The sequence below is a fragment of the Chaetura pelagica genome, unplaced genomic scaffold, assembly GCF_000747805.2.
Source record: "Chaetura pelagica isolate M959 unplaced genomic scaffold, ChaPel_1.0 scaffold302, whole genome shotgun sequence".
NCBI lineage: Eukaryota > Metazoa > Chordata > Aves > Apodiformes > Apodidae > Chaetura > Chaetura pelagica.
In genome coordinates this window covers 1619089-1633550 of record NW_009952561.1, presented here as the reverse complement: position 1 = coordinate 1633550, position 14462 = coordinate 1619089, and the positions used below count along the sequence as shown (strand labels likewise).

The following is a 14462-nucleotide window of genomic DNA, read 5'->3' as shown; positions in this document are numbered from 1 at the left end:
GCCGCGCTCGCTGCTCCAGCCAAGCGGTGCAGGGGCCCCGTGGTGCTCCTGCTGCGGGAGGTTCCTGCTACCACAAAACCCAATCCCCTCCTCTGAGACGGCAGCCTGCAGTTCTAGCAGCACCCTTTGCACGTCAGTTCCTCGGTGTTCCCTTTGGCTCTTCCTGAAATGGTCCCTTCCGTTAGCCCAGGCCCCGCGCCCTGTGAGGTGGGAGAGGAGAGCCTGGCCCCGCGGGGACACGGGGACACCGGAGCAGAGCACTTCTGGGTCTCCCTGGGGACAGCAGGGCACGGGCTCCCTGGTGGTGTCACTGGTGATGTACAACACAGCAATGGCCCTTGGTCAGAAGCGGGACAGGGGAACTGAGTGGTGGCTGTGGGCACGAGTTCTGTGTTCCCGCTGAAGGGAGAGCAACTGCCTGTCTGTCTGTCTGTCTGTCCATCCCTGCCCCAGCCAGTGCCTGCAGCTGCTGGAGCCTCCAGGTATCCCTGGTCCTTCTCAGTACCTCCTGCTCTCTCCTGGTACCTCCCAGTCCCTCCCAGTTGAAGGGCTGGCTGTGTCACATGGTGCCTGTTGATGGAGATGTGCTAATTTATACCTGTGGAGGATGCAGCTGAGACTGAATTAGAACAAAGCACCTTGTTAATACAGAGGTGTAATTACAGGAGGAGAGGTACAAGCCTCCTGTTGAAAGTTTTCTCTGTGGTCTTGATGATAATCCTGTATGCACAGAGTGTGTTTGGCTGAGAAAAAGTGCAGGTTTGGTTTTCAAAACCACACAGGAAAGAAAGTCTGGTTTGCCAGCAAGACATCACATTAACATTTTAAAGTGCCTTCCCCCCCAACTCCTTAAATTAAATAATTTTTCTTTAAATGCTAATGACTGTGCAGCAAGTTGTGCATTTCTTGATCTCAAGTAAACCTTGTAATGGTTATCCAGATCCTTTGTGTGCTACCCAGTGTGACTCACGGGGCCATAAATGATTCATGGGGCTGAGTCACTGCCCGCTGTTGAGAATATGCAGGGAAATAAAACCTGGGACAATAACATGGAAGTGCTTAATACTTTGAACTGTGCCAAGCTCGAGAGTGGCTGAGGATGTCATTAACTGTACATAAATCAATCGTGAAGTGTTTTATTCATTTAGCTTGTGCCTAGGAGAGTTGCAGTTGGAGGGCTGCACATACTCCTCAGCCTGCCTCGGTTTTCCCGTTACAGTGGTTCTGTGTGTGGTTGGCATTTGCAGCTGTGGTGACCATGGTGGCTCTGTCTGGCATCTCCCTTTTCCCACAGCCCTCCACAGAAAGGGAGCTGCATGTTTGCTCTGTCAGGTCACATTTTACCAGTTTTTCCTCTCGTCTGGCATTGCCTGTCCCTGAGCTCTTCTGCTCCTGCTCCGAGGCGGGTGGGCTCTGCAGGGGCAGAGCCTCGCAGCAGTGGTGGCAGAGCTTGTTCATGGGGAACTGAATTAATAAGGGCCTCTGCTCATTGCTGCTACTGAGCAGAACCCCCAGCAAAATGCTCTCTCTTTGAAGGCTGGCAAGTGTTTGAAAGTCTGGCTTTGTTCAGCAGATTCAGTGTGTCCCCTCCTTTTTCCCCTTTTCCTTTCCTGTACGTCCACCTTTGAATGAACAAAATGAGCAGAAAACTTAAGGTACAGACAGACCCTCCTTCAGGTCCTCCGTGTCTGTAACTGGTGCTTCAGCCCCTTTCATGTGACAACAAACCACTTTTCAAGGCCTCTCGGGCTCGCTTTGTTGCCTGCCAGTGAAACCTGGATTTTATGTAGCAATGGAGATAGATTCAGGGCCAGGCTCATGTGCCTGAAGCTGATTAGATGGGATCCTGTAAACCCCAGGAATGTGGGTCTTCTTCCTGGGGTATTTGGTCCCTGGTGAACAAAGAAAGCACTGGAGCCTGGAGCAGAAGCTGGTGCCTCCCAAGGGGATTACACTGAATCCCTAAAATAAAATGCACAGCCTCTGCAGAATCGGGACAGCCGAGCAGGGATGTTGTCACCTGAAGCCTTTGTATTTTCAGGTAAATTGTCATAGTTGCAGATGCTATATTGGAAAACCAGCAAAGAGCTGAGTTTCGCTTTCCTTCTCAGCTCATAATTTCTTTGTATGCTTTATAAATACTTTTCATTCTGGGCTGTCACTTTTGGTTAGTAAAAAGCGATTTAACAAATGCTCCCCTGGAATGTGTTTTAATGCATTTTATGCAGAATGACATTAATGACTTGACTTGTTAATATTTTATTTAATGGATTTAGGAGCACATTGAATTTTACATGAGTACATGTCGATGCAGGGTAGGGAATGCTGGTGTGTCTTGGGGAGGCCAAGGCCAATGTGATAGAGACAGAGCATGGCATTTCCTGGCAGACTGATCCTGCTGGGAACACCTTCCCATGGGAGCAAACACCTAGCTCCAGCTGCCTTGGGCTGGGTCTGCTTTGGCACACCAGTTCTATCCATGTTGGCAGCTTTGCTCATCTCCTGAGAGATCAAATACTATAATTCTGGTATTCTGAAGGGGATTGTTGCCTGTGGTTTCCCTCTGCAGTTTGTTCCCTTTCTCCATGTCCTGTTTGGTGTGGTTCATCGTACACTCAGAGCTTTCCCTGTACACATCCATCTTGGGATGTGGACTTCAGTGGTGAGGTCCTGCAGCCCTTCTTCTGCCCTGGGAATGATGATCCTGGGTGTGCAGTGTTGGGAGCTCCTGGTCCCTTCCCGACTGGCCCATCTGGCCCTGGAGATATTTCCTCCATCTGAAATGTGCCCGTGTGTCCCAGCAGATGTAGGGTTCTGCTGCCCTCATCAAATGGGCCCCTTCTGTGGCCACGTTTCCAGCTGCTGGGAAGGGCTGTGGTGGCAGAGCAGTGCTGAGTCCCTCCAGTGTGGGATGCAGGGAGGAGGGTCAGGATTCCCCCTCGTGCATCATCGCCAGCAGCACTGACAGCCTGGGGGAGCAAATCCGTGTCCCCAGTTAGGAGCTGTAATCGCTGGTGGCGTTTCCACCTACACAAGTAATTAAGATTCAATAAGGCTGCTGTTAATGTATGCTGTTAAATTAGCTGCTGAGCATTAGAACCTTATTACCTCAATTTAAAGTATTACCAGCTTCTTATGTCCCCAGTCCTGAGCTCTGCTGAGCAGCAGCCACAGTCCGAGGGCTTGGTCTGAGCCAACACACCACCCAGGTCAGCCCTGCCCTGCCTTTTCCATTCCCTCCCTGCCTATTCCATCCTTTCCCTGCCTTTTCCTGCCTTGGTACCTGGTTTCTGACTCCAGCTGGTTTTGTAAAGGCAGCTATGAAGAGGGGGTTTGACTGTGAAACCATTGCTGCCTTAATGGCTTTATAAATCAGCTCGGTAAGGACAGAATCTGTGAGCATTTTTGCCATTTGATTTTTGTCCTGTGCCAAGTCACAACACATAAAAATATTGATGACTATTTAAATATTTCTACATTGTTGCTTACTTGCTGTTTTCAAGTGCTCATCTGAATACTTCTGAAATATTTTTAAAATATTGTGTTAACTTTGTGTTGGACCAAATTCTAGGTGAGAGACACCTGAGGTGTTTGAGAAAGGTGGGACTGTTAATACAGCTGGTGTCTGAAGGTCAGAAAAAAGAAAAGTGATTTTTTGGGAGTCTGGAGGTACAGCTAGGGAATGGTGAGTGTGTGTACAGCCTGTACAGTTAATTACGGTGAACATAAACTGATCAAATTTGAGAATGCCATGCATTACTTGTTCTAAATGAATTGTTTTAACAATTTCTGCAAAGAAATAATGCTGTGGGAAGTCAGAAGGGACTATTACATGGTACATTAAAACTGCTCCTCGGGAGCTCAGCAGCCCATGTAAGGATTCCATGACTCTGGTGTTTAGAAGCTGAGCCCTTCAATTAAGCTTGAAACGCTCTGTTCACATCTTTACAGAAGTGAATCAGTGCAAAGCAGAAACCTGACCACAGAGACTCCGAAATTTGCAATTCCTTTTTTTTTTTTTTTTTTTCTTCCCTAGGAGGACAGAACAGAAATTACTTTAGTTGCTGTAATGCCAAGGTTATGTCAGTGATGCTAATGCAGTCCGTGATGCCAAGGGAATTATTAGGATGTTAAAATACAAAAGAGAGGAGGAGGGAAGAAAGCACTCTCTGACACTCTTCATGGTAAGGGAGACAACAGCATCAGGGTCTGGAAACACTTGAGGCTGTATTTGTGTGCTTAATTCGTGTCAGGTTTTGCCCTGTACACCAGGAGTAGCCCTCAGTTGCTGTCCCTCTCCGGGGTGTCCAGAGGGAAACAGGCGTTTAATGTACGTTCAGCTGCACTCTGTCCTTTCAGAGAAAACGTGTTAGATGAGGCAGAGAAGTGACTGTTCCTGTAAATCTGCTCTGAAACTGCTAAGAGAAATGGAGTTAAATTGCAGTTAAGCTGCTGTAAGGGTAAGAGGGCCTGGTTCTGCCCGGGACTCTGCCACACAGAGTCAAGGAGCTGGTTTTGTTGTAGCTGTTGTAGTTCCTAAGAGAAGCTTCTCATTTCTCCCACAAAAAAAACCCTGGATTTTGAACCCAGCTAGTGGCCATCCCCTGGCCCAGGTCACTTCCTTATGGAAGGAGAAAGAAATTTAGAAAAAGAAAAAATAGAAAGAAATTAACTGAATCTGATTTTGCAGCTTTTGCAAGTATGGAGGAACTTCCCAGCAGCATCATGTTCTTCTGTGGTAGCAAAAGTCATTGAGGGGTGTTTTGGGTGAAAACCCATCTAGAAGGGCAAAACAGAACACTAGTGAGTAAATAATTACTTGATCTGTCAAGTGCTAGGCAGGCTGATATCCTCTCCAGAAGGAGGGAGGGTTACACCAGGGCACTAAGAATAAATGCCTCAGGAGTGGACCAAACTGTGCATTTCCTCAGGAAATCTAACCTGACACAAATCAAAACTAATATCAGCCATTTTCAGCAGCCACTGGGCAGCACAGTCTCTTGGGAAGAGGCCTTTTCTCCTTCATCTCTAATCCTGATTGCTGCCTGTCTGCTGGGCTCCTATTTTTAGATTTTCAGCTTTTCAGAGGTGGAAAAGTCTTTATTTCCTGGTGCTGCTGAGACCTGAAAACACTCTCAGCCTTAAGTCATTAAATTATAATTCTGAGATGCAAACTGTTAAATGCGGAAGAAATAATTTTCCTGTTTAGCACAAAAAATAGTGTTGAAGATGGTGGGGCCATCTCAGGTGACTGTTTTTCTCATGATGTGCTGTACCTGTAACCCTGGACCTCCTCCTTAGTACTGACCTCCTTCCCCTTTCCCTCTGCCCCTCTCAGGACAATTCACTTTATTAGAAGTTCTGAAATAACAGTGGAAAGGATGTCTCAGAAGAAAAGCTGTAATAACTGTCCCAGCCTGAGTATCAGTCTGCAGTAAAAACCTGAACTTTGCTGGCAACATAAAAGCTGTTACAGTTTTTAAATGAACAATTTTTATTATATCTGTAAATCATCTCCTGTCTCTTGATTTTTTTTTTACATTCTGTGACAACCAGTGGGATACACTTTGGAGCCATTTCTGAAGGACACAGGGAATGGTGGCTCTTCTCTTTTCTCCTCTTCTTTTATCTTCTTCTATTCTCTTTTCTTCAATTCTCTTTTCTTCTTCTCTCTCTTCCCTTCTCTGTCCTTCCCTTCTCTTCCTACCCTGTGCCAGTCAGTTCTGGCCATTCCAAGCCCCCCAGTTCCCGTTGGTTCTTGGTGCCCTCACGTTCCTGGGCCAGTGAAGGTCTTGTCTGCAGTGGGTGGCTCAGGGCTGGGAGGTTTGATCTTCGCTGCAGCAGCAAAGACCTTCAGCTGGGTTGTTTTTCAGTGAATGTTGCCCAGAGTGTTTCTTTGCCTTTCCATATAAATTGCTTCCCAGCCCCTGGCTGAGATGTGTGTGACTCTGCTTCGTGCCTGGGGTTTTCCTGCCCCACAGGCTGTGCCCAGAGACAGGAGTTGGCAGAGCTGTCTGTTTGACCCCAGACTCTCTGAACAGGGACCCCAGGCTGCTCCTCAGGAGTTTGGGGGGGGTCTTTCCTGTGGGTCTGGTGGTCTCACTGGAGGGAGGAGCCCAGCAGGGACCATTGTCCCCATTTGGGTGGCTCTGGGTTGGTTCAGTGCTGCTGTCAGCAGATCGACCTGCATGGACACAACCCCATGGTTCTCTGAGCCCAGCAGCTGCCCACCCTGTTCGTCCCGTGGCTCTGCTGCCTTATGGCTCTGCAGTGCTCTGCAATTTACATAGCAATGACATAAAATGCAGTATATTTACTGGGAAAATCCCTGGTAACTGTGGCAGGCAAATAGCCGATGGAATGGAAAGTAGCAGAGGCAGTCGAGAGGTTTGTTGAAGGTTAAAAAACAAACAAAAGTCCCCAAGCCCCACAAAACAAAACCACCAGCAGAAGTTCCTCATAATGTTTGTACTGAGAACCTGCTGTGATGTTACTCCTCAGTCAGTTTTACCGAGTTGGCCAGGAGCAAGAAAAACAGTTTATGAACAGTTTTTTGTTCCTGTGTGTGCAAAGGGCTGTAAGGAGCAAAGCTCAGGCTGCCCCATGGGCAGGGGCTGCAGCAGGGGGGCAGGTGAGCTCCTGGCTTCCAGGCCACCTCAGGGTCCCAGCTGTGACCTTCAGAGGACAGAGTGAGGCACTGGCTCTTTGAGATCAGTATCTGTGTCCAGCAATGTAGACCCACTGCAGTGGGTAAATCAGAGTTCATCCCTCTGGAGAGGAGGAAAAAAAAAGGTTCCCAAGTGATCTGGTTCCTAAATGCACTAATGAGGAACTGCCCTGGATTGTGGTGACCTGGATTGTTGTTTATTCCCAGAGGAATAAATGGGGCCCCATGTACAGCCTGAGTGCAGAGATGCTCTGTGAGGAAGCCACAGGAGAGGGATGCTGGTGCTGCAGGGACTGTGGTCTCCAGGAGGGATTTGTCTTTGAACCCTGCTTGGTTCTGCTCAGTCTGTGCCTCTGTAAAATATTCCTTTAGATTTCAGTAATGCTTGAATACCCTGGCCTGGAAAAGTACATAGATGGGCTGCTGTAAAGCAAAGTGTCTAGGAAACTGGAAAAGAAATTTGACACCTGAGGACCTTCTTATTAATAAGAAATTTGCTGGGGGAAAAGGCTAATGATTTTTTTGTTTGGTTTTTTTTTTTTTTTCCAATTCATCAGCCATTTTCACTCATTTGTACATCCCAGCTACCATTTTGGTCCCGAACAGGCTGTAGCCCAAGCATGAAGGTGGTTTTCTTCCCTGTACTTGCCCTCAGCCTACACCAAAGTACCCAGGCAGCACTGAGGACAGGTTAACAATTAATGCCTGTGTTTTCTTCGCAGGCCTGAAGCGCAGCTACACGTGCAACATCTGCAACGTCACCCTGAACTCCATAGAGCAGTACCACGCACACCTGAAGGGCTCCAAACACCAGACCAAGTGGGTACCTTCCTGCCCCTCCCGGCACCTCCTGTCTGTGCCTGCCTAGATGTGACCTGTATCTGCTCTTCTCTTCCCCCATCCTGGCCAGGTCGAGGTTTGCTGTCCCTCCCCACTGGAACATATCAGAGGATACTGGGAGACCCAAATCTCTGCCCATCCTCTCTCCTCGAAGGGAGCAGGGTCTGCTGGTTTGGGCCAGATGAGGGAGAAATGGGCAGCAGTGACCCAAGACATTAATGTTTTCTGGGTCCTGATGCCACAAGCATTTGTGCTTAATGATTCCGAGTCTGCAGCTTCTTCCCTGTGTCAAACCTCCAAAGAGACACTGGGAGTGTAATGGGATTAGGTGTTTCCAAGTGAAAATGTTTATGCTGGGATTTAGAGCAGCTGGGTATTACCCAGCTTGGAGACTCGGGGGGGAGGCTGCTCTGTCAATTAATACAAATTATTAAAATGAAGTGATAAAGATACATGGTACCAGAGAGTAGACTAATGAACTAATATCTCTTAACACACTTACATGTGAGCTTTGGGAACTGTTTCAGACTGGAGCACTCAGGACTGCCCAGATTAGTGAAAGGATATAAAAGGTGTCATTTGTTACTGAAGTGCTTCAGGTAGCTTTATGGGCAGCCAGAGAGATGAGGCAGGATGATCAGAACCAGCAATAAGTACTAATGTCTAATTTTGCCTAGGCTACCAAAGGATAAGTGCAGACCTTCCCCAGCTGATGTTAGACCTTCAAATATTCCTGGTATGTTAGCTGTGTCCTATGTATCCATGTAGCACTTGAATGACTTCCAAACACAACCCAGTCTGGACCTGAGCATGTTGTCACGTTCAGGATCTCAATTAGCAGAAGGAGCTGATGGTGTGAGACTTCCTAATGAGGGGATGTTCTTCCTCCCCTCTTTGCAAAGGGGGGTAAAGTGGGAACCGGGGGGTGACAGGGAAGGACCAGGGTACAGCCAAACCCTGTCCTGGGCACATGGGGCAGTCGGAAGGGCTGGGGGTGTCATGGGGGTTCTGAAGCACAGGGATGAGACAAACAGCTCTGCACTGTTTGATTGTTGAGACTCAGTGGCATTTGCAGTTGTTCCTGAGCTTCTGGAGCTTGGAAGACACATTAATTATTGATATGAAGGCCCATTTCTCTTTCATCTCACTGAGGATCCAGCCAGGGATCACTGGAGCAGCACAGAGGCCTGCAGGACTCCCAGGGCTTTTTCTTAAGTGCCTTCCTCTTTTGCAGATTAATATTCCTACTGGTCTTTCTAAATTTAGTTTCTTATCATTTATTCCTAATGGCTTAAATCTGGTCCTAAGAGATTTCCATGGGCATTTGGTACAAAGAGGAAACAAAGTAATAAATTAAAAAAGAAAGTATGTTACAAATGTAATAATGGAATGCCAATTAGAGACATTCGTCTGACCAATTTCTATGGAAAATTGCTCTGATTATTCTATTTCCTCCATCCATTGTTCATTCTTATACAATTTTCTTTGAGGCTGAGTATTCAAGCACAGTGCAGATCTATCCAGTGCCAATAGGAAAGTGCAGAACCACAGAAGACAATGGATTGGCAGCTTGGCTTGGTGCACAACAAAAGCTCTTCCCACCCTGTAATTAGTATGTAACCAGATTTTATTCTCCTTGTTCAAAGCTGTTTTTGCAGCTTCACTGTCATCTATATGGGACTGAGGGAATGAGTTACCTATATTTTCCTGACTACAGAAGTTATCTGTAGTGCAGACAAAGATGAAGGAATCTTCATTCCTAGTGCTGTCAGTGAATACACTGTGAAAAGTTGTTCTACACCACGTCTTGGCTATTGTGTGAGTGAGTGGTGGCAGCTCAGCCCTGCTGCCACTGCCAGGGGATGTGCAGGACAGCAGAAACACGGCAGGTTTTGACAGAGCTGCCTAATGTTCCTGAAGCTTTGTACAAGCCATTCTCTCTTCTATACAGAGGAAGTTAATTTAGAAATCCAGAGCTGGTCCTTGTGCTTCACCCTGCACCGGGACACCGCGCCAAGGACGCTCAGCACGGGGTGGCCACAGAGCCAGGTCCCTCACTGCATGAAGTCAAATAATATTGGATATTAGGAAGCACTTCCTCACAGAGAAGGTGATTAGACATTGGAATGGACTTCCCAGGGAAGTGGTGGAGGCACCATCCCTGGATGTGTTCAAGGAAAGGCCGGACGTGGCACTTAGTGCCATGGTCTGGCCCAGGTGATGGTGTTGGTCATAGGCTGGACTTGATGATCTTAAAGGTCTTTTCCAGCCTTGGTGATTCTGTGATTTGTAGGGCCATGTCCCTCCTGCCCACCCTCCTGTGGGCCTGGGCTAGGGGCTTGCCCACTGTTTTTTGCTGTTCTCATTATTGGTGGTTACTGTCAAGACTGTCCTCTCCCTTATAACACAGTCTGAAGCCAGTGGATTGCAGTTGCCAAGGCAACAAAACATTTTGTGTAGCTGTCATACTTCATATAATGAAAAAAAAACAAAACCAAAACAAAAGAGGGAGGGGACTGTAAAGGGAAAGGGATTTTGCTCTGGGACAGGTTAGCAGGGAAGGTGATTGCAGGCTGGGAGCTGGTAGCACCCAAAAGAATACTGAGCAGTTGAGTCTGGTGAAAAGCTGCTTTAGGAAAGAAGAACTTTTATGAGGAATGAGTCAAGTTGTGGGTATTTATTATAGTTCTTGAGAGCTCTCCAGAGAGCATCACACAACCCAGGCACTGCGAGAACTGCTTTAAATAACCCGTGAAGCAGCCCTTGAGCTACAGCTCTGCAGGCCACGTGCCTTGGCCCTCCATCACCTCGCAGCTCCGGCCCCGCAGCCGCTGCTTCTCCGTGGGGGGGTCTGGTGGGGAGAGCTCACATCCTTCTTTACAGGGATTTCAAGGGTTTGCCTGATTGCTTCCCACTGGATTTGTTTGACCAAGAGGTGGGGAAAATGGCAGGCTGGGGGAGAGCTGAAAGTGTTTTGGATGGTATTTTGGTTTTGAATAAAAGATGAAGGAGGAGGTAGTTAATATTGAGCTAGTCCTTATCCCTCTGGCCGATGAATATGCAAAGCAAGATAATGTCTCCTACCTCTCAGTTTTTCTCCAGGGTGCAGGTACTTTGAACTATGTATTTGAAAATAAAAGGAAAAAATGCATCCTTTTTTTATCCTATCATAAAGTCAGGAATTTGGGCTAGAGTCAGACACAGGAGAATATTTCTTTTAAAGCCTCACAAATCTGGCATCCAGGCTGCTTACATCAGGGGTCGTGCAGTGTTCATGGGGGCTCTAAGGGAAATGTGCATTCCCATGGAGCTGCTTCCAAATGGCCCTGGAAAGCAGAGCTGCTGCCAGGGCTGCCAGCACGGGAGCAGGTTGTGGAATGTGGCTGGACGCTGGAACATCTGCAGCAGGGACAAGCACTAACCCTTTAATTAGGGATTTATGAACTGTGTGGAGATGATTGAGTCATTGTTTGACTTGATTTCCAGAAATAGAAGTGGGTTTTTTCAGTCTTCCCTCCTCCCCCAGCGAGCAGCAGGAGGAGGGAGGTGAAGGCAGGCGATGGTGCCGGTGGCTGCTCCGGCTGGACCGCGCTCGGCACCGGCCACTCTGTTTCTATGGGGACTGGTGGCAGCAGGAACACCAGCTGGTGAGGAGCTGCAGGGAGGAGGGCACGTTATCTGTGAAATACTGGGAGAGAATCACATGCCAGCCTTGCTCCTTGCTGCTTACGATAGGCTGAAAGGATCAAAACTTCCCCCTTCTGCAGTTTATGTAAACTGGGAAGATGAAGACTCGCTACTGGGAGTGATTTGCAACCAACAACAGAGAATTAAAGTCCTGGGTAGTTGTGAAAGAAGCCAGAGCAGATTCAGATCTGGGTCAGAGAATGCTTGTGCAGGAATATAAACTTAGGGCTTTGCAAAAAGCACTTCCCTCCTTTAATTAGCATGTGTGGGCAGTGGGGTTGGGGACAGGGCACTGTGACCATCCAGGAGAAAACAGCTGAGCTCGAGGAAGCTGCCCCAGGGGCAGCTCCTCTGGGGGTTGTGGATGACAGGCTGGAGGATGCTGTTGGCAGAGCACCAGAGCCCAGCCCCACGTTTGATGGGAGTGCCATCTCTGGGCCAGTTGCAGATCTATCAAACACTGTAATAACGTGCGGGTAGTGCGAGCTGGGATGCATCCTCTGCCATGCTGGCTGTCAGCAACTGGAGGCTGGGATCAGCCCTAGTAATTAGGAGTCTGACTATATGGGGATAATGATTTCCACTTCCATAAAGAAGAATTTTATCTTCTTGCCTTTATTTTGTCTCTTTGATCAGCCAGACCTCTCTGCCATATCTAGAGCTCACAAATGTATTCCGGGGTTTTATAACCACTCATTTACACATTCATAGATGCTAATGCATGTCTAGGTTTCCCTTTCAAAGTCACGCTTTCTGATTAATTTTAGGATTTTTGCAGAGAGGGGGCCCAATCCTGAAGCTATCACTGGGGTAAAATTGAGTCTATAGGAACCTAAAGGTACAGGAGGAACGCAATACTTGGTCAAAATGAGTGCCTGGGGGCTGAGAATGGTCATGTCCAGTTTGGAAGGTGCCCTCTGAGCATCTTCCTGCACAGCCCTTCACCTTCTCATGGGGTTGCACCCTGTGAAAGCCCAGATGATTAATGATAATGGCCTCTGAGGAGCAAATGGCAGCCTGTGAGGACTGGTGCTTGTGAGGGGGTTTTCAGGTTTTTTTTCAGACTGAGAACACAGATGTCTAATAGGAATGGGTTCTTTATTAACATAAGCTGCTTGGCTGTTCTGAAATCTGAGCTAATCAAAATATTGTAAATATCGTGCCTGGAGAAATGTCACCCTTCACCATGATTGCATTTCCATATTTTTTTCAATCTATTTAAGAAAGTGTAAACAAATAGTTACAGCCTGTTGTGTTTGAAACATGGTCCTGGTTGTGGTACCTGATGCAGGTAGTGGCCAGGGCAGCAGCCAGGGCAGCCACATCCTCAGCCACTGTTTGTGGCCGTCCCTGTGCTGGGGACTTTGGAATGTTGTGCCATGGCAAAAGGCAGGACTGCTGGACTAGAGGAAGGCTTTGGCAGTTCCTGGCCTGACTTCATTTGTGTCAGATTTTATGCAAAATATTGTTTCTGTTTCCCCTGCATTGCCCCAGTGCTGGGAGGGTGAGCTCCCCCCTGTGCGTCCTCACCCAGACTGAGTGCAGGCTTTGACAGAAGATTTCCAATAAATTTCAGATGCTCAGGTTGTACCACTTTACAACAAAGCTGAATTATTTTGTTCTTACTTTGCCTCCAACTTTTATTGGTAGCAGTAACATTTTCCACGTGCTTTCTATAATACATCATGTCTGATGCCTAAAATATAAAGAAGCCTTTAGAGTGATAATAACTCCAGAAGATGAATAGTTATAAAAGGTAGATGCAATTGAAAGGCATTTTAATTTGTCATTATTTCAGTTCCAGAGAGCAGCTGAATAATTACACCGCCTGTGAAAAGAGGGGGTGTAATACTTTTGCTCATTATAGGATTAAATTGTCTCCCTTCCTTTTAATGTAAAGGAAAATAAAGATATCTCTGATATCTTCTGGCTTGATCATAATTTGAAAGGCCCAGAATGGCTTTGTCTCATGGTGTCAAGTGTACAGATTAATTATTTTAATATGAAGCATAAACACTGGACTGATTTCTGAAAGCTTAAGCCTGACCTTGCCAGTGTTGCTGAATGAGAAATTCCTCGTGGGCCAGAAATGTGTTGGTCAAGAACCAGGCAGGTTCTGCAGGGTGTGCCAGGCTCCCAAACCAGCTGGCACTGAGGACCTAAGGAAAGTGCACTTTTTTCAAATTGCTACTGCAGTTTTCCGCCATAAAATACAGCATTGTCCTTAAAATTGCAGGGATGTTTTGGGTAGAAAGAGTTTGTTTGTGTCTGTTTCAGAAGTTTCCCCATTGCTCACGTGAAACATTTCTCTGGTTATTATGAGCAAAGTTGCAGTGAAGTTGCAGGAGGCTCCGGGGACTGCCTGGGCAAGGTGGGGACAGACACCTGGACAGAGCTCCAGAGGCTCCAGGACCCAGCTCTGGGCCAGGAGCAGTGGGACAGGGGGTGATTCCTGCTTCCTTTGTCTTGCAGCCTGAAGAACCAGTAGTTGCTCGTCAGCCAAGAAGGCAAAGCACCGAGGCTGCTTCTGCAGAGAGGAGCTGGCCAGCCAGGAGAGGATGCTTTCTTGGACTGCAATCCCCTGTGGATTTGATAATTAACATGTAACTAACCTGCGCTTTGGACAAATACATGGATTATTTTATTTAATTTTATTTTTTAATTTTGTGGTGAGTTAAAATATTTCAATGGATTTTTTTACCCTTTCAGGATAATATTTATTCAGCACAGAGTCTAGAGTATGATAACTATCCTGTAAATACAGCACTTAATCATCACTCATCTTCAGAGACAGTGGAAACAAAATATTTTACTTTTTCATATTTATTCTTAGATTTCTCCCCAGAGTATAAAATTATTCTATTACGTTATCCATGACAGTGATGTAACCAGTCTTCAACCAGAAATAAACATACTTTCTTCACCTTCTCCAGCATGGTTTGTGTCAGCACATAAAGAGCAGCAAAAAATGAATCACAGGGATTGTGTAATGGATGAATATTTTCCTTTTCCTCTTTGTCTTCAGAGAAACAGAAGTTCACTGAGCAAAGAAAACTAAAATGAGAGTGTTAAAACCTTTTCCTGCTGGTAGGATTCCTGCAGGTGAGGGGGAAGCCCTTGGCTTTAAGTGGTGTGTGGAGGCTGGGTCAGGACACCGAGGCTGACAGTCCCTGAGCAGCTTGAGCTGTGTGGCTGTGCCAGGCTGGGAGCTGTGGGATAACGATGGAACCAGACTGGGACAGGACCTCGGGATGACAGTGGAACCAGA

General features: G+C 47.0%; 1 protein-coding gene across 1 annotated transcript in view; it reads left to right on the top strand.

Annotated features, from left to right (window-relative positions):
- ZMAT4 (zinc finger, matrin-type 4) overlaps positions 1-14254 on the top strand; it is a 41056-nt gene extending 26802 nt beyond the window's left edge. Inside the window, exons 5-6 of the mRNA XM_009993228.1 lie at positions 7390-7486; positions 13667-14254. Coding sequence (XP_009991530.1) covers positions 7390-7486; positions 13667-13682 — 113 coding nt within the window. The 3' untranslated portion in view covers positions 13683-14254. The remainder of the gene's footprint in view (positions 1-7389; positions 7487-13666) is intronic.
- The last annotated feature ends 208 nt before the right edge of the window (positions 14255-14462 follow it).